Raw genomic sequence first — 20968 nt, forward strand, 5'->3', positions numbered from 1 at the left:
AGAGTTCGAGGTGGTCAAGATTAACTAGTCGTAGTATTTCAGTACTTTTAGACATGACAATGTAGAGGATATAGGATACATTAAGCTGATAGAAATATGAGCTATCATTCCTCCTATACTACCCCCCAATGTGAAATTTTACATTACAAGTGGCATGATCTAGATCGTAAATTTGAAAGGTATGTATTGGTCTAGGCAATAGATAATGCAAATATACAGATTGCTAATTTTATGGGGATCTGCACTTCTTATACTATTCCAAGGGTAGACTAGGAGGTACTCAGATTGAGGTTGTTCCCCCTTTCGTTGACTGGAGAAGCTTCTTTGTTGTTGGGGGAACTTTCAAGAGGATCTATTAACACATGAAATAAGTTGTGTAGATAATTCTTAAGCCATTTATTTCTTCTCCAGAATGTTGCAGTTAAAAGATGATATACAATTTTAGGTATCTATATTCAGAGTCGATATACGAGGTTTAGTTTTGGTTTAAGAAAAATTAAGTATGGTACCCAATAATTATATTTTTGGGATGGCCTTACTATAGATACTATATAAATACCTGAACATCAGTTCTTAAGCCATGGAAAACATAATCATTAGAGGAGCTCTCATGAGATTACGCTAGGACGTAGCTTCTGAGGTTCTAGAATAGATCTCTCTCACCAAATGAGGGTAGTATACTCGATAGGCAGAGAGGGGTGCTTGCACTTATTCCATTAGAGCTTTCGATGACTACAGAGAGGTAAATGATTCTGCGGTGCAAGAAATTGTGCAGTTGAGGATAGATATTGGGTTACTGAGTAGGCACTTTGCAATAGTGAATTCTGAGAAGGTAAGAGTGGTAGGTGCACAGGGTCTAGCCTTTAGAGAATATGGGTATTACTTGAAAGAGAAGGCTAAGTATGTTTATCATGAATTGGTGGATTTCCAAGCCAAAGAGAAAGGAAACCAAGGTTAGAACTATTATGGAGATAGATACAGAGATCGCAGTAGGGAGCGTGATGGTTACTGGAGATGGAAAGATGAATATAAGGAGAAGGGAGACAGGTATGTTCCATCGGGAAACCATGATATTGAATCGAGAATGGAGGCGTTGTTGTCCAAACTGGTAAAGGGTCAATAAAAATAGGAAACATGCCTTAAAGAGATTAAGGCTGATATCTCAGCTCTGACCCAGAAGGTTGAATCTCATGCGACTGCAATTAAGAAGTTAGAGATGCAGTTTGGGAAAATATTTTCTACTTTAAATTAGAGGCAGTCGGGTACCCTTCCGAGCAATACAGTTTAGAATCCAAAGAATGATGGTTATTTTATCTATATTGCCACTCAGAGTGGTACGTATACTAATGATCCCCCATTGTCTACTATGCATATGCCGAAGAATGATAGTATTGTGGTTGATGAGACACCTGAAGTAGATTCAGACAAGGCAACATGTGTTTATGTTAGTGTTGGTGAGGGTAAAGTAAGGGAAAGGTCGTTGAGCCTGTAGTTAAGCAAATTCCATGACTGCCCCCATCTTCTCCTTAAAGACTAAAATAGAAGAAACAGGAAGAGAAGTTCAAGAGATTTATTATAATGCTGGAAGATCTGAGTTTGAACATCCTTCTCCTATAGGTTTTGGAGAAGATGACTAGGTATGCCAGGTTTATAAAAGCATTTATGACGAAGAAGCGAGCAACTAGTTTTGAGGATGTTGGTGGATTACACCATTATAGTGCAATCATTTCTAAGTCTCTAGCCCAGTGGAAGGGTGATCTCGATGCATTCATAATCTCATGTACTATAGGGAAATCCAGATTCACCAAAGCATTATGTTATATGGGAGCTAACATTAATTTGATGCCGATAGCTATATTCAAGCAATTGGGCTTGAGCCCTCCAGAGATGACTACTATACAGTTGTTGATGGCAGACCTCACAGTAAAGAAACATGTGGGCATATGTTTTGATGTGTTAGTGAAAGTTGATAACTTTATTTTTTTGGCTGACTTTCTCATTTTAGATTATGAGGTTGACTTCGAGATTCCCATGTTATGTTATCTATTATGTTAATGATCCTAGAGGTTATCTTTTGGTAACTTGATGAATTCTAAGTAGTCAAGGTACCCATGCCATGCCGTGATGTTAAATCAAGAACTGCATGGGAGGCAAACCATGGGCTAGTGGGTGAAGTCTAAGTAACCAACTTAGCCACGTCGTGCTGCAACGTTAAATCAAGCATTAGGTGGGAGGCAACCCACTATTTTAGTTTTCACATTTGTTTTTCTTTTGGTAGGTATAGTAGTATGTGGAACGACCTGTAACATGGTAAAAAACTACTTGATTCATGATATTCTAGGTAAGGGGACTTTTTGACCGTATCATGAAAGTCATAAACCCACGTAGGCCAAGTAAGTTGTGCGTTAACTGAAAAGATGGAATTTTGAGGATTTTTGGGGAATTTTCTAGTCTTGAACTTGTGAACACACTTATGAGGTTGTAAATACCACTTATGACTTTGTAAGAAGTGCATTAAGTGTCAAAAAAATAAGTCCAAAGAGCAAGAAAAAGGTCAGAAAAAATGGCTCACCTACGACCCATAGGTGGCACCTACGGTCCGTAGGTGGTTTCATCAGTGAAAACTATTTAGGCCTAGTTTTGTTTAAAAATATGGGCCAACCCCAACCCTACCTAACTCTAAACCGATCGCTTGCTTATTTAGTCTCATTTGGCTGAGTTTAATCCTATAAAAACTTAAAATCCTTTATTCCCTTTTAAAATTCAAACTACCCCACTTCCCTACACTTGAGTAAAGGCTACAATGTTACTTGTTCTCGGCACCAAATTGCCCAAAAGTACTAAGAATTCATTCAAGATTGGATTTCACTTTAATTTTTCATATTTCACTTCTGGTTCTTCAAAGAAAAGGTAACATTCTTGGTTCCTGATGGTAGTATCTTGTGATAAACATGAAATAAGTTAGTTGGTATGTTTATTTTCATGCAAAATATGTAGAAATCAACAAACTTATATATAAGATCCTTGAATTAGCCGAAAAAACCTAAAGTGGTGTGTTATTATCGAATTAAACTATATGATCATGCTCGAAATAGAAATTAAAATTGAAATGGTAGAGGAATCCCAAATGTTTGCATGCTATTTTTCATTGAAAATGTTATTCTAGTAGTATGTTTTCATATTGGACTTGTTAGAACTGATTATAAGTTGTAGGGATGTAAATATTAAAGGAAAATTTGTTGTTTTAGAATTTTTAGTTTTTTCCAAGTTTTGAAATCTCTCACTATCTTTCAGACACTGATGCTTGATTTTTGTGGTACACATGGAACGTAAGGCTTCAAATAAGAAGGATGAACCTTTGAGGCGATGAGATGATTCTTCTGAGAGTAGTAACTCAGAGGAAGAGTACTCGCTTGCCCAACCTAGAGCAGCCCCGACCAGAGTTACACGACCAGTAACTAGAGCCCAGAAATATGCTGTAGCAGATACAATCATTAGAGCTACCTCAGGTATACCACTTCCTAACTGTTCACAATAGGGTAGACACCTACTTCTACTCAACCTAGAGATTAGCCATGACCCCGTAGCCTAGTACCCAGGCTGAGGATGCCATATTCTCCCATGTCTGAGAAGGGAGATGATGAGGATGATAAGGATGACGATGATGATAACCAGTAAGAGGTGGAGTCTGATTTACCTCCTGCAACAGTTACATAGGATCCCCAATCTGAGGAGGAATCACTATATGAGGAAGAGTCTGAGATAGCAGTTCAGGAGCAATTGCCAGCCATATCCCAGTCTGAGAAGGGTACATACCAGACATCACACTAGGTGCCACCACAAGATACAGAGCCACTAGCTCCTACAAATCAAGCCTAAGACCCTACGCACATCTCGACTGAGCCTATTAATAAGATAAACCCAAGATAGTGTGTATAGGGACTTTGGATGCTTTATGAGAGTGACTATTTTGTGATCGAGACAGGCTATCCCAAGAGGGATATTTATGAGGAGAGATGAATAGACTTGTCTGGGTTTGACAGAGCACCATTTTTGTTGGATACATTTGATAGGTATCAGTTGGGGTAGATGACTAGACCCCTAGGTTCATACAGCCAGACGTTGGTGGGGGAGTTCTATACCTCCTACCATGCCATTGTATCTTTGACTATGCCTAGAGGTAGTAGGCATATAAAGTAGCCCCACTTGGAGCAGGTGCTTAAGACGGGGGTCAGGGTTGATATTTCAATGATGGACATTCTTTAAGTTTTTTTGGGCCTATATTATGTTTCTCCTAGTCTATAACTGAGTGTGATTATCATTTAAGATTAGAGATTGACAGACACACTATGAGAGAAGCTGAGAACAAGAGTGAGAGAGCAGGTTTAGCGAGATAGATCACCGGTTATATTTCACCTCTTAGTGTGGATGCCCTTTTGGTCAAGGGGCCAGCTGTGATTAAGAAGGTGACATTGGATTTTGTCGTAAAGTTCTATTGGCTGTTAGTGAGTTATTAATTATGATAGACTATAATAGACAACTTAATTTCTTGGGTTGGTGCAACACTTATTACAAGAATGGAGGTTGGTTATGATATTTATTTTGCAAATATTATCAGATGTAAGACACATGAGCGGATATTTAGAGAGACAACCACACTGCCCTTTCCTTGTTTGATACAACTGCTACATGATGAGGCTGATATGACAGAGATTCCAGGTATTGATGTGAGATTACAGGCAATAGGCATGCCCCGTACTAGTATGATCAAGGATCCTACTAACTTAATCCTTTCACAGAAATCCCCTACACCTTTGGTAGTGATTTTGTCCTAGTCTAAGGGCCCATTAATTCCTATAGAGCCTACTTCTAAAGAGAGACTAGATGCTGGTAGTAGTATGGAGTTTGACATTAGGAAGTAGAGAGAGGCCACCGATATAAGTAAATAGGGTGGGGGCCCCCAACTACATCTACTTTAGTTCCAGTTTCCTCTTTAGAGCCAGTTGGGACATCTGCATTGCCCCTTTACCCTTCTACTACAACTGCTGCTATAGGTATGGTTCTTGTATCGCACGAGTTTTTGTAGAGCTTAGTAGATAGTCAGTGAGTTAGCACCTCTCGACTAAAGAATGTTAAGGCCGAGGTGGCATCATATGTTGGGTAGATCCAGCCATGGGTCTGGACAACACTTGAGGTGGCAGAAATGAGATTATAGGCTACACACAAGGCTTAGATTCAGAGTTTTAAGTTATGGTGCATGTCATTATAGATGCTTTTGAGGGCTGAGTGTCAACCCAATTCAGTGATATTGAGGCACCCAGCCTGGTCAGATTAGAGAAGAGGTGGCCATACTAAGGGCAGAGATACGCTTTCTCACTGAGAGCACCATTCCAGCCATACCTCTAGTTGTTCAACTGGAACCTCCATATGGACCTAGATGGTCTGACTTATTCATGGAGGATGAGAAGATGCTCCCTGTAGCTAGAACAAAGAAAGGCAGGGAGGTGGAGTTTCAGGATCCCGATATACCATTTGACCACACCCTAAACTGGATCAGACGTGATTAGGGAGACTAACTTTTCTAATTAGCAGAGCGAACAAAGCTAGATTCGAGTGCATCCTTTAGTAGTACACCACCATCACCACTACCTTCACCAGTCAAGATACCCCCATACAAGGATGATTATAATGCAGACGCCTAGTGCGTCCTAGGTATGTCCTTATTCCCTTGCTGTATATTGCTTACATGTACTAGAAAAAGTATGTAGTCTTTTAGTTGGGGGTAGGGTATACCATAGCCACCATGGTTTTTTATTGTTGTACTTCTTTTTCTATCTACCACGGTATGATTGTAGAACCAATATGTTTAGGTTAATTTTATGTCATGATGTATTTTTCTTCATATTGTGTTGTGTTTTTATTTGATTAGGATATTTTTGAGTATTTAGGATAGTTGAAATGTTTTTTTGTTAATTTTTGAGAAAAATGATACCCCTCCAAAAGTTTATTTTAGAAATGTGTGAATGTATATATGTGTGACCGTTGTAGATCTTGTTATGACATTAGGAATAGAGATATGATAATAACAACTAACTTGTGCATGAATCGGATAGGTAGTAGCTTGTGATGTGATTCTGTGCCATGTGTGTGTGAGATTAGTTTATTTTATGCGCTAAATCTACAACTTGCCCAGTTCATCTTGCTTAGGTTATAGGATAGTCGGTTAGTAAAGGATGATAGGTCATTCTTGATATTAGTCCACTTTTATCCTAAATGACCTTCCATGTGTGAACAAGTATCACTTGATCCTAGATTTTGAGCCTTATAGCCTATTTTTCTTGTTACACCTTTCACCTTCCCATTTGTGTTACAATGAACCTGTCTTGGCCCTGGTTCTCCTTAGACATTGTGCACCTCATTCAGGTAATTTCCTAATTTGAGGGAGGCTATCATAGGGGTGCGTAATGTAAAGTGGGTATGAAGAAGGGTAACATAAGAGAATATGATAGAAAGGCTGGGTGTGGTAGAAAAAGAAAAAAAGAGAATAAAAGAAATCACACCCAACCTGAATATGCAATAAAAGAATAAAAAAAGAGTAATTAGGGTGGAATAAAAAGGAAATTAGTTGAGTTCTACCAAGTATGTGCAGTACCAAAGAGTCTTAGTCACTAAATGTATTAATATATACCATACCAGCCCCCCACGCTTGCATTACAAGCCAAATAAAGTCCTATACTGATCCTAACTTAACTGTTTGAAAACTAAGGTAAAGAAAATAAGCGCAAGCCTATAGTATTTTTTGTACATTTGTGGAACTTCTCGTTTGAGCATGAGTGACTCTTGACCGTCCTTACATTGACATTCATTATTCTATATGAGTGAGTGGGACTTCTTTGTTGTGAGGGCACATGGGTTGTATTGCTAGTTGCTTACCTGCATGGGTAGTGCAACTTGTATATATGCCTGGTTATCTGTTGCTAATATAATTGCCGTACCTTGATTTCCTTGTGTCAAACTGTGGTGCTTTGTATATACGCATAATTGGTTCTGGATTGTTGAAATAAGAGAGGGTAATTTTTTTGTGCTTAAAGTATTGATTGACTACCTTAAATAGCTTAGAGTTCTCCTAGTTAAGATTTGTTGTTTTGTTTTGTTTTGTTGAGTTGCCTGAGGACATGAAAACGTACTAAGTTAAGGGTGTTGATGTGCTATGGATTCATAGAACTTTTGATGCTTAAAACGATAAAAATATATGTTACTTAGGTTGTTTTGTTATACATGATGTATTTTTATTACGTTTTTGCAGGAAATCATGTTTAGGGACTATTATGGAAGAAAGGAGTGAAAGTTGAAGTTTTTGGCCCGAGAAGTGGGCACCTATGCCCCATAAATGCTACCTATGGTCTGTAGGTGCCTAAGTAGGTGGCAGAACATGGAGATCCAAGGACTCAAAAGTGCAAGAAATAGACTGTCACTTATGGAGGTTCACCTATGGTCCGTAGGTGATAGAGTAGGTGCTAAAGAGTCAAAGTCCAGAGAGTTCAGGAGCTGCAGGAGAAAGAGGGCTAAGTACGTTGACCACCTACGAGATGTAGGTCCCACCTATGGCCCATAGATGGCTTAGTAAGTTGCCACCGACCTTGATTTTCCTTCTTCATTTGGGTGTTGTTTCCTAGGGTTTCCCCGTAACCTATACATACATTTTTAATATTTTTTGTTAAGTTGAAACACTCTATATATTTAGAAACATATATTTGATTCCAAGATTTGAAGCTTGATCTTGGGATTACTTTGTTCTTGGTTTTAGTTGATAATTCAGTTATAGACTTCAGGTTTTATTTATTGTTTATTGTGATATTATTTGAATGTCTTAAATTATGAATTCCTTTTTTTGTTTCATAACAATGAATGGATAAAGCCATTAGCTAGGGTTGTGGGAACCCTGATAGATTGATGAAGTAGGGGAAGTTCTAAGGTGTTCTAAACCAATATTCTTGCATGTATTGTGGTTGCCTTCAGTGTAATAGATTTCTTAGCAGTTGGAAACATTAAGATCCCACCTAGTATGTCACTACTTACTTCACAAGCAAAGTAGGGATTAGGAGAAGCTAATCACAATAGCAATTTGAAGATTAACTATCGATCTTGGCTAATTAGTATCATCTATGTAAGATGGATATCTATCATCTAATAACTTGAGACTCAAAAGTTAATAGTTAACTGGGATTTAGGATAAGGGTTAGTAATGTAACATCCTGAGACTCAATAGGTAAAGGCTGAAATCTATCAAATAGTCTACAAAATAATTGATGGTATATAACTTATAAGATTCTACATGCAAGATATCAGGTTGGTTCAACAAAGCACGATAAACCTACTGAGTTGAGAAACCACGGGGAACACAATCCTAGTGTTCGTCTCCGACTTATTGCAACCAAAGTTGAGTTCTGTTTCTTGTTCAAGATTACTACTACAAAACCCCAATTTACTTTCTAAATTGCCCGTTAGTTCCAGTAAATGATAGCTATAATTCCACATATTCCCTTGGGGTCGACCCCAACCTGAGTTGGGTTACTTTACTTGACAACGACTGCCATATCTTTAATTGGAAGTGCAGTTTGGGAGTTGATCAGTGAGCTCTTGTTATATGCCATAGATATAAAGTGTGACTCATGGTCTTAATCATGGTAACTCAAACAAAATTGTACAAAGTTAGGAGTTACATTATGATCGAACTTCACAAAACATACTATCAAAGAACAAGATATGAAATTGATGGAATTGACTAACTTAAATAGCACTCTTCGGGACTAAGGATCCATGAACTTCAGCATAGACTATGCAAATTAACAAAGGGGCTATAGTACTTGAAAATTAGGACAAAATTCTGAAAAGTTTCTTATCTATAAGCCATAATATGAAGCATAGAATTAAATTACGGGTCGTACTATGTATTTGTAGATACAAGGTAAGTTTGCTCATATTTATTCCTATGTAGCAAGTTTTAATGGTATGTAGTTACTTCCCATGGTCCATAGTCAAGAGTCAAGGTCAACAAAGTCAATATTTTTGAAAATAGGCTTGACCCGATGCTATTTAAACCAAATCAACCCAAAACCCTAATTGAATCACCTGATTATTTCCATTTTTGAATCCCAATCAATTCGAAACTCCATCTTTCACCATAACTACCAATTACCTTAATACTCTCCAGTAAACACTCCCTTATTATAATGAACCAATCCCATCATGGGTGGCATCCATACTAACCCTCTGGTGGGAGAAACAACTGTAACACCCCAAAGTTTTGATCTCAAGATGTCACACGGTGCTTAGGGCTACACGTAGCCCCAAGCTAACCCTCGGAGCCAGACACTACCTTAAGGAACTCAATTCAACAATAGTCATGCATAATAAAGAGATATATCACATCGGGTTCAAGAGATACTGGAGAATACGAAACTGTACAACCAAAATATATATTGAATGTCTGTACATACCCTCTCTTTAGTCTGACAACGCCTCTATACCTCAAAATCAAGGAGCCTTTGGGATAAACCCCTAAGTGACTCAACAATACTGAAAGCCATAACAACAAAATGATATCACAAAAATAAAGACACGGTCCTCAAACCATAAGGACTCACCACTAAGGAAATGTAGTGAGGCACCCGAATATCGCTAACGCGGCTGCGGCTGAGTACCTGAACCTACATTATGAGAAAATGTAGCCCATAGGAATAATATATGGGTCAGCACTTTGGAATGTACTGAGTAAGTGGGGGTGCATGCAACAATGTAAATATTATCATCAATTTCATGAAAATATGCATATGTACAATGATGGCTCACTTGGCTTGAGTTAGATTGAAACATACTTTTCGTGATCTCATAGTAAATAAATCATATGATAAAAACCTCATAAATCATCAAAACAACTAACTCTTCACCTCAAGACTCGGAGTGACTCGGTAATTCAAGAAACTCAACTCTTATGGACATGGGAGGTTCTTATAACCGACATAAACCATGTGAGCTACATGGAGTCCAATATTTTTCTCTCCTAAGGAGAGAACCCCACATTGGTGGGAGCGTCATACTCTTGCCAGGGAGTACAACCTCAATCTAGTGATCACAATCTCATACTCGGCCTCTGGCACGCAAATATCAATACCAATCCTATGGTGACACGTAGTTTCGGGGAAAATACCACAATTCCCGCTCGGTGCTAAATACTACTCCCAAACACAAGCTCAGAATGCGTTAGGAAATACACCACAAATATCACAAGGGTCTATCATGAAGATCAAATCAAATCTCTTTCTCATTTATCAAATCATAATCAATTTGTGGATTCCTAACTCGACTCAAATCAAATCAATCTTTCTCAATATCAAAATGTATTAATTCATTAAATCATGAAAATATCAATAACTTTGAGGAAATATCAAGACTCATTGTAACAACTCAATCTCATGAATCAATATACTCCATAATCCAATTTGTCATAAGGAAGCTTAAAGCTTGACACATATCTTGAAAGCACTTGAAATATCAACTTAGGGTAGAAATATGAAATTCACAATATTAAATATCAAGTCCTAACTTGAGAATAGTAAAATAATCATGAATAACAAAGCATGAACAATTTATATTCTCATAATCTCATGATGAAGTAATTTGGGTATAAACCCACTTTCAAAATCATATAAATCCATAATAGAAATCAAAACTTTGGGCATAAGAACGAAAGGATTGCTCTTGTTCAAAACCCCACATACCTTAATCTTTGAAATTGGATGAATTCTAGTGCTTGAGACTCTATCCGCACTTGTAATAAATGATTCTCGAAACCCACACTATGAGGAACTTGGTTCTTGAAGAAATTTTGATGATTTATGGATGATTTTTGGAAGATTAATGTTCTTGAATGAAACCCTAGATATATTTTCTTAAGACAATTGAAAGAGAAAATGAAGAAATTAGGGTTTGAACGGAGATTCTCATATATATAAGAGCCTCCAAAAGATGGTAAAAGACCAAAATACCCTTTCAAAAATGTCCTTTAATTTTTGAAAAAAATAGCTGACGACATTTGTGACAAGTCGTAACGAAATGTCGTCACAAAAGGGTGGAATTTATGACTTTCTGCTTAAAGGTGACGACATTTTATGACAAGCCGTCAAGACTTGTGACAAGTAGTCATAAAATGTTGGAATTTGTGACTTTCTGCTTAAGGTGATAACATTTTGTGAGAAGCCGTCAGACTTGTGACAAGTCGTCACATAGTTTCTAAGCTGACACGCTGGAGTAAAATAGGCATAACATTTCGCTCCGATACCGGATTTGGGTGAAATTGGTACCATTGGAAAGCTAATTCAATTATTTAGCTGTTGGTGGGTCATGAGCTCAAAATTTCTTAGTGTAACAAGATATATGCTTGTTTGAAGTTGACTATGCAAAAATCCTTCTAAAAAATTCAATCAGTAAGGGATGTTTTGATTCACATAATCATTAGGACATCTTTGAGGCCTTAATATACATCACCCTTGATCAGAAAACAACCAAAGTACTATAATTTATTTCTCATGAGCTTTAGTCATGGTGGAACTATTGGTTAGAGTTCTCGAGGTATTACAATATCTCCCTCTCGGGAATATTCATCCCCGAATGTTGCTAGATAGGCCAAGAACCAGAAAAAAATGAGGACGTATAACTGGAGCGACTCACTCAAAGGACTTACTTCACTCTATACCTTCGGATACTATACAAAATGCACAAATTCATGATGGAAGTAGACACATAGCTGAATCTTTAATAAGAAGGGGGTGGAATTAAGAAAGGATGGTACCTTCTGCTTGCTCCGAACTTACTGAAAAGAGGTGAGGGTACTTGGCTCGCATATCAGCTTCGGCTTCCCAAGTAGCACCCTCAACAGATTGATTTCGCCAAAGCACTTTAACCAAAGGAACTTCTTTGTTCCTTAGCCTACGGATTTGAAAATCCAAAATATCAATCGGAATCTCCTCGAATGAAAGGCTATCCTGAATATCTAAGCTTTCAAAAGAATCAACCACGAAAGAATCACCAATACACTTCTTAAGCATAGAAACATGGAATACCGGATGAATGCTAGACAACTCCGTAGGTAACTCCACTTTATATGCTAATTTCCCAACACGGCTCAGAATCCTATATGGAGTAACATAACAAGGACTAAGCTTTCCCTTCTTCCCAAATCTCTTTACCCTTTTCATGGGTGAAACCTTCAAGTAAGACAAATCATTAACATTAAACTCAAGATCTTTTCTTCTCACATCTGCATATGACTTCTGACGACTTTGAACGGTCTTCAATCTTTCTTGAATCAACTTAACTTTTTCCATAGCCTCGAACACAGTATCAGGCCCAATCATAACTACTTCTCCTACTTCAAACCAACCTATAGGCGATCTACATCTTCTCCCATACAAAGCTTCGAATGGGGCCATTTGAATTCTAGCATGGAAACTATTGTTATACGCAAATTCAATCAATGACAAGTGCTCATCTCAATTACCTTTGAAATCAAGCGCACATAGCCTCAGCATGTCCTCCAAAGTCTGAATAGTCCTCTTAGCCTGACCATCAGTCTGTGAATGAAAAGATGAAGTCAAATGGACTTGGGTACCAAGACCCTTCTGAAAGGCTCTCTAAAACTGTGAAGTAAACTGAATACCCCTATCTGAGATGATAGACAAAGAAAATTCATGCAATCTGACTAACTCATGGATATACAATCTAGGATAATCCTCAACTATATAAGATGAATGGATTGGCAAGAAATGAGCTGATTTAGTCAACCGGTCTACAACAACCCAAATTGAATCATAATGAGGACGAGAAGGAGGCAAACCAATTACGAAATCCATATTCACTTCTTCCCACTTCCAAGTAGGAATGCTAAACTCTTGTATTACACCTCCGGGCCTTTGGTGCTCTACCTTAACCTGTTGACAAGTAGAAAACTTTACCACAAATCTTGCTATGTCTTTCTTCATACCATTCTACCAATAGATTTCCTGCAAATCGCAGTACATCTTGGTAGCACCAGGATGAATATAATATCACGCGCCATACACTTTAGCCATAATTATCTGCCTTAGATCATCAGCATCGGGAACACATAATCTACCCTGCAATCTCAACACACTATCTGCCCCTTGGGAGAAAACGTCTACCTTTTGGTCCTTAACTGACTCCTTCATTCTAACCAAACTACGATCGCTGTCTTGCTTCTCCTTTACCTCCGAGGCCAAAGAGGACTCGGAACTACTCTGAACTAACATATTCCCTTCGGCAAAATCAAGCAATCTAACACGTAACCTAGCCAAATGAGGTATATCACAAGATAATTCTTTCTTATCATTCTCTACATGAGCTACACTACCCATAGACAACCTGCTAAGAGCATCTGCCACAATATTGGCCTTTCTCGGGTGATACAACACACTCATATCATAGTATTTTAGAAACTCTAACCATCTTCTTTGCCTAAGATTCAACTCTCTCTGAGTAAACACATACTCTAGGCTTTTGTGATCAGTAAACAAATCAACATGAACACCATACAAATAATAACTCCAGAATTTCAAAGCAAAAACTACAGCTGCTAATGCAAGATCATGGGTTGTGTAATTCTTTTCATGAAGCTTTAACTGTCTAGAGGCATAAGCTATAACTTTACCCCTCTGCATCAACACACAACCCAAACCAACTCTAGAAATATCACAATACACCCCAAAACTATCAGTACTATCGGGTAAAGCTAACATTAGGGGCTGAAGTGAGTCGAGTCTTTAACTCCTGAAAACTCTTCTCACAGGCATCTGCCCATTGAAACTTAACTTTATTTTGGATTAACCGGGTCATGAGAGACGCAATGGAAGAGAAACCCTCAACAAAATGATGGTAGTAACTAGCTAGACCCAAGAAACTCCTAATGTCAGATAGGGAGGTAGGTCTAGGTCAATTCTTTACAACTTCTATCTTTTGGGGATCGACTCTAATGCCTTCGACGAAAACAATGTGACCCAGAAAAGCAACTGGCCTTAGCCAAAATTCATACTTGCTAAATTTAGTGAATAATTGATGATCTCTAAGAGTTTGCAAGACAATTCTAAGATGGTCAGCATGATCATCCTCTCTTTAGGAAAACACAAGAATATCGTCTATGAATACAATGACAAACATATCAAGATATTGCTTGAACACTCAATTAATGAGGTCCATGAAGGCTGATGGAGCATTGGTTAACCCAAAGGACATAACAAGAAACTCAAAGTGACCATAATGGGTTTGGAAGGCTGTCTTTGGAATATCATACTCTCTCACTTTAAGCTGATGATAGCCGGATCTAAGGTCTATCTTTGAGAAATAAATTGTACCCTATAGCTGATCAAATAAATTATCGATTCTAGGAAGAGAGTGCTTGTTCTTGATAGTTACCTTGTTGAGTTGACGGTAGTCAATGCACATATTCTTATGCACGAATAGAATAGGTGCACCCCATGGGGCAACATTGGGTTTGATAAAGCCTTTGTCTAAGAGATCTTTGAGTTGCTCTTTCAACTCTTTAAGTTCTGCGGGAGCCATACAGTACAGAGGAATGGAAATAGGCTGAGTTCCAGGAAGGAGATCAATCCCAAATTTTATTTCTCTATCAGGTGGGACCCTAGGGAGATCTTTCGGGAAAATATCAGAAAACTCATTAACAATGCTAAATAACTGAATAGTAGGAGTCTTGAACTTGAGAAATTTAACTCGAACTAGGTGATAGATGCAACCCTTGGAAATCAACTTCATAGCTTTGAGGTAGGATATGAAATGGCTCTTCTGAGTTACAAAACACCCAGACCACTTAAAAATGGGCTCGTCAGGAAATTGAAACTTGACCACTCAGGTATGATAATCAATAGATGCATAGCATGAGTGAAGCCAATCTATACCCAGAATGACATCAAATCCAACCATATCTAGCTCAATCAAATTAGCACATATGACCCGATGAAGGACAATGACAGGACACTTCTTATACGCTGGCTTAGCAATAACATATTCTCCTACTGGGGTAGAAACCAGAATAGGCTTAGGAATCCGTTAAAGGTCCATCTTAAAATTTATAGCAGCCAGAGGTGTCATATAAGAGAAACTCAAATCGGGGTTCATCAATACATACACATCAAACTAAAAGACATGAAGCATACCAGTGACAACATCTGGAGAGTCCTCCTGCTCCTCGCGAGATGGTATTGCATAGAAGAGATTCTGGCACGAACCACCAGCAGTACTAGAAGAGATGTCCTGAGAAGAAACTGCGTAGACTACGAAAGCGGGGGCACTGGTAGCCTGACTCTAGGGACGAGCATCTCAACTCCCCTTTCTAGCATACGAATAATCTGTAAGTCGGTGGCCCAACTTATCACAACCAAAGCAGCCCCTCTGATCAACAAAACCCTCGCCAAAATGATCTCTACTACATAAAGGAGGACAAGGCCTGTTACTTACACTTTCCTGAGACCTGGATGGGATAGGCCTATTCCCCTACTCCTGCTTGCTTCTAGGTGCGGGAGCACTAACTGAGGAAGGCGTGAGCATAAAAGGACATCTCTAGAATTGAGGGCGGTTCCCTCTATAAATTTTGGACTGACCAAATCCATGCTGCTCTGATCTAGCTCTTTTATTCCCTCTTAATCCCTCCCTCTCTTTCACCTTATCAATTTTAATCTATTGGGCAGGTATCATCAACTAAGAAAGGTCCATTTCTCTATTAAGCATGCAAATCTTCACTCTTTCATAATGTAACTCGACACGCTGGTCATGAGCTTGCTCATGATGGTCCTGGAGTAAGCTATCATACTAGGAGCGTATTTGGATAACTGATTGAATCTAAGACAATAATCCTTAACAGTCATGGAGCCTTGTCTCAAGTTCATGAATTCCTCTATCTTTTCTTCCCTCATCTCAAGAGGAAAGAATATGTCCAAGAATGCATCCTGGAATAACTGCCAAGTCATGGGAGCGGCATCCTCCCCCTCTACTCTCCCCCCACATCTCCACCCAATTATATGTAATATCTTTCATTCGATAGGCAGCCAATTCAACACTCTCCTCCTCAGTCACGTGCATAATCTGGCTGATCTTTCTCACTTTATCAAAGAATATTTATGGGTCTTCATCTACCTTCGACCCATTAAACTCAGGTGGATTCATCCGCATAAAGTAACGAACTCGAGCTATCGTAGAATTATTCTCTTGCGGAGGTGGAACAGTAGATCGGGCATTAGCTTGAGTATTGGCAGTAACTACTTGGGATAGCGCCTAAAAAGCTGCTCGGAATTCAACATGAGACACATGCTTGTTTAAGGGATCAATGGGTTAAGGTTGCTCGTTGTTTCTACGAGCTAAATGGGGAGGCATTTTCTATTATAAGAGAGCGCGAGTTAATCGTAGATAAAGAGATAGTTGTAGGCACGATTTTCCTAAAACATCCCGTAGCCTCTTACTCATAGATGCAACATGCTACACACCTATGATCAAGACTCTACGTAATGTGGCTTGTCAGACTCCCTAGGACCTAGGAATCCTTAAACCTTAGGCTCTGATACCAAGCTTTGTAACACCTCAAAATTTCCATCCCGAGAGGTCATACAATACTTAGGGCTACATGTATCCCCAAGCTAACCCTCGGAGCCAGACACTACCTCAAGGAACTCAATTCAACAATAGTTATGCATAATAAAGAGATAAATCACATTGGGTTCAAGAGAGATACTGGAGAATACTAAACCATACAACCAAAATATATATTATATGTCTGTACATACCATCTCTCTAGTCTAACAAAGCCTCTATACATCAAAATCAAGGAACCTTTGGGACAACCCCCAACTGACTCAACAGTACTGAAAGCCATAAAAATAAAATGATATCACAAAAATATAGACACAGTCATTGAACCATGAAGACACACCACTGAGGAAATGTAGTGAGGCACCCGAATATCGCTAACGCAGCTGCAGCTGAGTACTTGAACCTATATTATGAGAAAATGTAGCCCATAGGAAAAATATGTGCGTCAGCACTTTGGAACGTGCTGAGTATATGGGGGTGTATGCAAAAATGTAAATATCATCATCAGTTTCATTAAAATATGCATATGTACAATGATGGCTCACTTGGCTTGAGTTGGATTGAAACATACTTTTCATGATCTCATAGTAAATAAATCATATGATAAAAACCTCATAAATCATCATAAACAACTCAACTCTTCACCTCAAGACTCGAAATGACTCGGTAATTCAAGAAACTCAACTCTTATGGACATGGGAGGTTCTTATAACCGACATAAACCATCTGAGCTACATAGAGTCCAACATTTTTCCCTCATAAGGAGAGAACCCCATATTGGTGGGAGCGTCGTACTCTTTCCAGGGAGTACAATCTCAATTTAGTGATCACAATCTCATACTCGACCTCTGGCCCACAAATATAAATACCAATCCTACGATGGCACGTAGTTTTGAGGAAAATACCACAATTCCTGCTCGGTGCTAAATACTGCTCCCAGACACAAGCTCAAAACGCGTTAGGAAATCCACCACAAACATCACAAGGGTCTATCATGAAGATCAAATCAAATCTCTTTCTCATTTATCAAATCATAATAAATTTATGGATTCCTAACTCGACTCGACTCAAATCAATCTTTCTCATTATCAAAATGTATTAATTCATTAAATCATGGCAACATCAATAACTTTGAGGAAATATCAAGACTCGTTGTAACAACTCAATCTCATGAATCAATATACTCAACAATCCAATTTTTCATAAGAAAGCTTAAAGCTTGACTCATATCTTGAAAGCACTTGAAAGATCAACTCATGGTAGAAATATGAAATTCACAATATTAAATATCAAGTCATAACTTGGGAGTAGTGAAATAATCATGTATAACAAAGTATGAACAATTTATATTCTCATAGTCTTATGATGAAGTAATTTGGGTATAAACCCACTTGCAAAATCATATAAATCCATAATAGAAACCAAAGCTTTGGGCATAAGAACGAAAGGATTGCTCTTGTTCAAAATCCCACATACCTAAATCTTTGAAATTGGATGAATTCTAGTGCTTGAGACTCTATCCGCACTTGTAATAAATGATTCTCAAAGCCCACACTATGAGGAACTTAGTTCTTGAATGAAACCCTAGATATATTTTCTTAAGAGAATTGGAAGAAAAAATGAAGAAATTAGGGTTTGGATGGGGATTCTCATATATATGGGGGCATCCAAAAGATAGGAAAAGACCAAAATACTCTTGCAAAAACGTCCTTTAACTGCTGAAAAAAATAGCTAAAGACATTTGTGACAAGTCATCACACTTGTGACAAGTCGTCACAAAATGTCATCGCAAAAGGGTGGAATTTATGACTTTCTGCTTAAGGGTGACGACATTTTGTTACACGCCATCAGACTTGTGAAAAGTCGTCACAAAATGTCGTCACAAAATATTGGAATTTGTGAGTTTCTGCTTAAGGTGATGACTTTTTGTGGCAAGCCGTTAGACTTGTGATTAGTCATCACAAAATGTCGTCACACAGTTTCCAAGCTGACACGCTGGAGTAAAATAGGCATAACTTATCGCTCTGATACCGGATATAGGTGAAATTGGTAACGTTGGAAAGCTAATTCAATTATCTATCTTTTGGTGGGTCATGACCTCAAAATTTCTTAGTGTAACAAGAGATATGCTTGTTTGAAGTTGACTATGCCAAAATCCTTCTCAAAAATTCAATCGGTAAGGGATGTTTTGATTCACCTAATTGCTAGTACATCTTTGAGGCCTTAATACATATCACCCTTGATCAGAAAACAACCAAAGTACTATACTTTATTTCTCATGAGCCTGAGTCATGGTGGCACTATTAGTTAAAGTTCTCGGGGTATTACAATAACTAACCCCATCAACTATCCAATACTTATCCGATGTTAGGCAACTAAATCAATCTCATTAGCAAAACCAATATTCAATATCTTAAATGATGTATAACAATTAAAATATGAAGAATAAACCATTCCATAGAACCTAAAAGTCATCATACCAAAACTCTAATAAATGGAAAAAGGGAATGCAACCCCAAAACTAAAGTAATATCTAAGTCCAGGACAATGGACCAGAGAAACAAGTGAAGAACTCATGGTAGCCCAAAAGATGCAACTCACCCTTGAGTTTGAATATGATCTGAATACAGCTGAGGCCTCAAAATAGTCACCAAAATATGCTCCGTACTTACAAGAATGAAGCAAATGTGTAGTATCAGCACATATGAGACAACAATGTACTAGTAGTGTTATCGACTAACCCTAAATGAGAAATATGAACATATAATTATAACATAGTGCAACAAGACAACCATTAACACTTGTCATACAACCATAATTCAGATTCATAACACTTAACCTTATTTCTCAACATTATGAAATTCAGGCCATAATGGATACCAAATCAAATCAACTATGACTACAAACAAGACTCCAAGTCAACAATCCATGCTCAATAATTATACCAACCATGTCCTAGTTACATAAGTAAACAGATAACATAGAGTTATCCATAACTTAGAATTAGCCTAGATCACTTAAGGGTATAATAAACCACAACAAATGTGACTAGGTCCCAATTTATATAAAGAAATCACTCTTATAAATTAGGAACAAAAACCCAGTTTACTTAAGAAAAAACATCATATTAACAATATCTAAGCCCGAATAATTCAAGGAACCATTGTAATCAAGAAAACACATAATCCCCGATTCACTCAAGGAATCATCACACTCACCTATACATTGTATATACATGATAAGGGTAGTGTGGCTGCCCACTAACCATAATCTATAAGAGATGAAGTCTTGTCCATGTACCAAATTCCAGAAATCAAGTGTCACCAACTATTTGCCAACCCATCCCATGAAGATATCCAAATATTGGTACTTCCTATAATAATGAAAAATATCACAACAATCACAACCACAATGAATATAGAAATAACACTTGTAATAACCAACAAGGTTTGTATATAAGTTTATTGCATGTGATTAACACTTAGGATATCATACAATCATTCACTTCTCTTAAACATGCATTGTACAAGAAATACTTAGGAATTATTATGCACACATTAAAAAAGTTGGGTTTCAACTACATTAAACCATCACCTACCTGAATCCAATTCTGAAATGCTCTAACAAACTTGAACTTTCCCTTCGGCTTGATTGGGATCCAAAACATTGGAATATAACCTATAATTAACCGAATAACCTACAATATCGAGTATTATAACCTAATACCAAATCCTAATGTCAATTCATGATTATTTTCTTAATTCAAGGGTTTTTTGCTCCATAAATTTACCTTAAACTACCAATTCCAATGCTACATTTGTAAATCATAGTCATGCAAGAGTAAATTATCAACTTTTAACTAAAACCCAAAAGTTTTACATATAATTGACTCTCTTGTACCAAAAAATTCAGCTAGGTCACACTAAATCCTCCTCAAAATCCATAAACTAGTAATTTTAAGGTTTAGGAATCGAAAACTGGTTAATATGGATAAATAACTTCCCTTTACAAAGAATCCTAGGTGAAAATAATTGAAAATCACCTAAACCCTTTCCAAAATGAGTTTAGAAATAAGAAATCATATTTTGGGAATTTTCTGTCTATCAATTTACACCGATATAGCATCCTGATCGAGCTATATCAACATTTCTATAGTGGAATCTGCTTGCTATAGCGAGATTGGCCAGCTTTGACTCCTACTACAGTAGGAATTTATCTGCTATAGAAATAGACCCATAAATGCTTCTCACTAACTATAGCAGGGTGGCAAGGCAGAAACTCAGGATTTCCCCCATTT

At 37.8% G+C, this 20968-nt stretch overlaps 1 protein-coding gene across 1 annotated transcript in view; it reads left to right on the top strand.

Annotated features, from left to right (window-relative positions):
* The first annotated feature begins 3606 nt into the window (after positions 1-3606).
* LOC124885789 (glycine-rich cell wall structural protein 1-like) overlaps positions 3607-20968 on the top strand; it is a 41762-nt gene continuing 24400 nt past the window's right edge. The window contains exon 1 of the mRNA XM_047394037.1: positions 3607-3674. Coding sequence (XP_047249993.1) covers positions 3607-3674 — 68 coding nt within the window. The remainder of the gene's footprint in view (positions 3675-20968) is intronic.

The sequence above is a fragment of the Capsicum annuum genome, chromosome 7, assembly GCF_002878395.1.
Source record: "Capsicum annuum cultivar UCD-10X-F1 chromosome 7, UCD10Xv1.1, whole genome shotgun sequence".
NCBI classification, from domain to species: domain Eukaryota; kingdom Viridiplantae; phylum Streptophyta; class Magnoliopsida; order Solanales; family Solanaceae; genus Capsicum; species Capsicum annuum.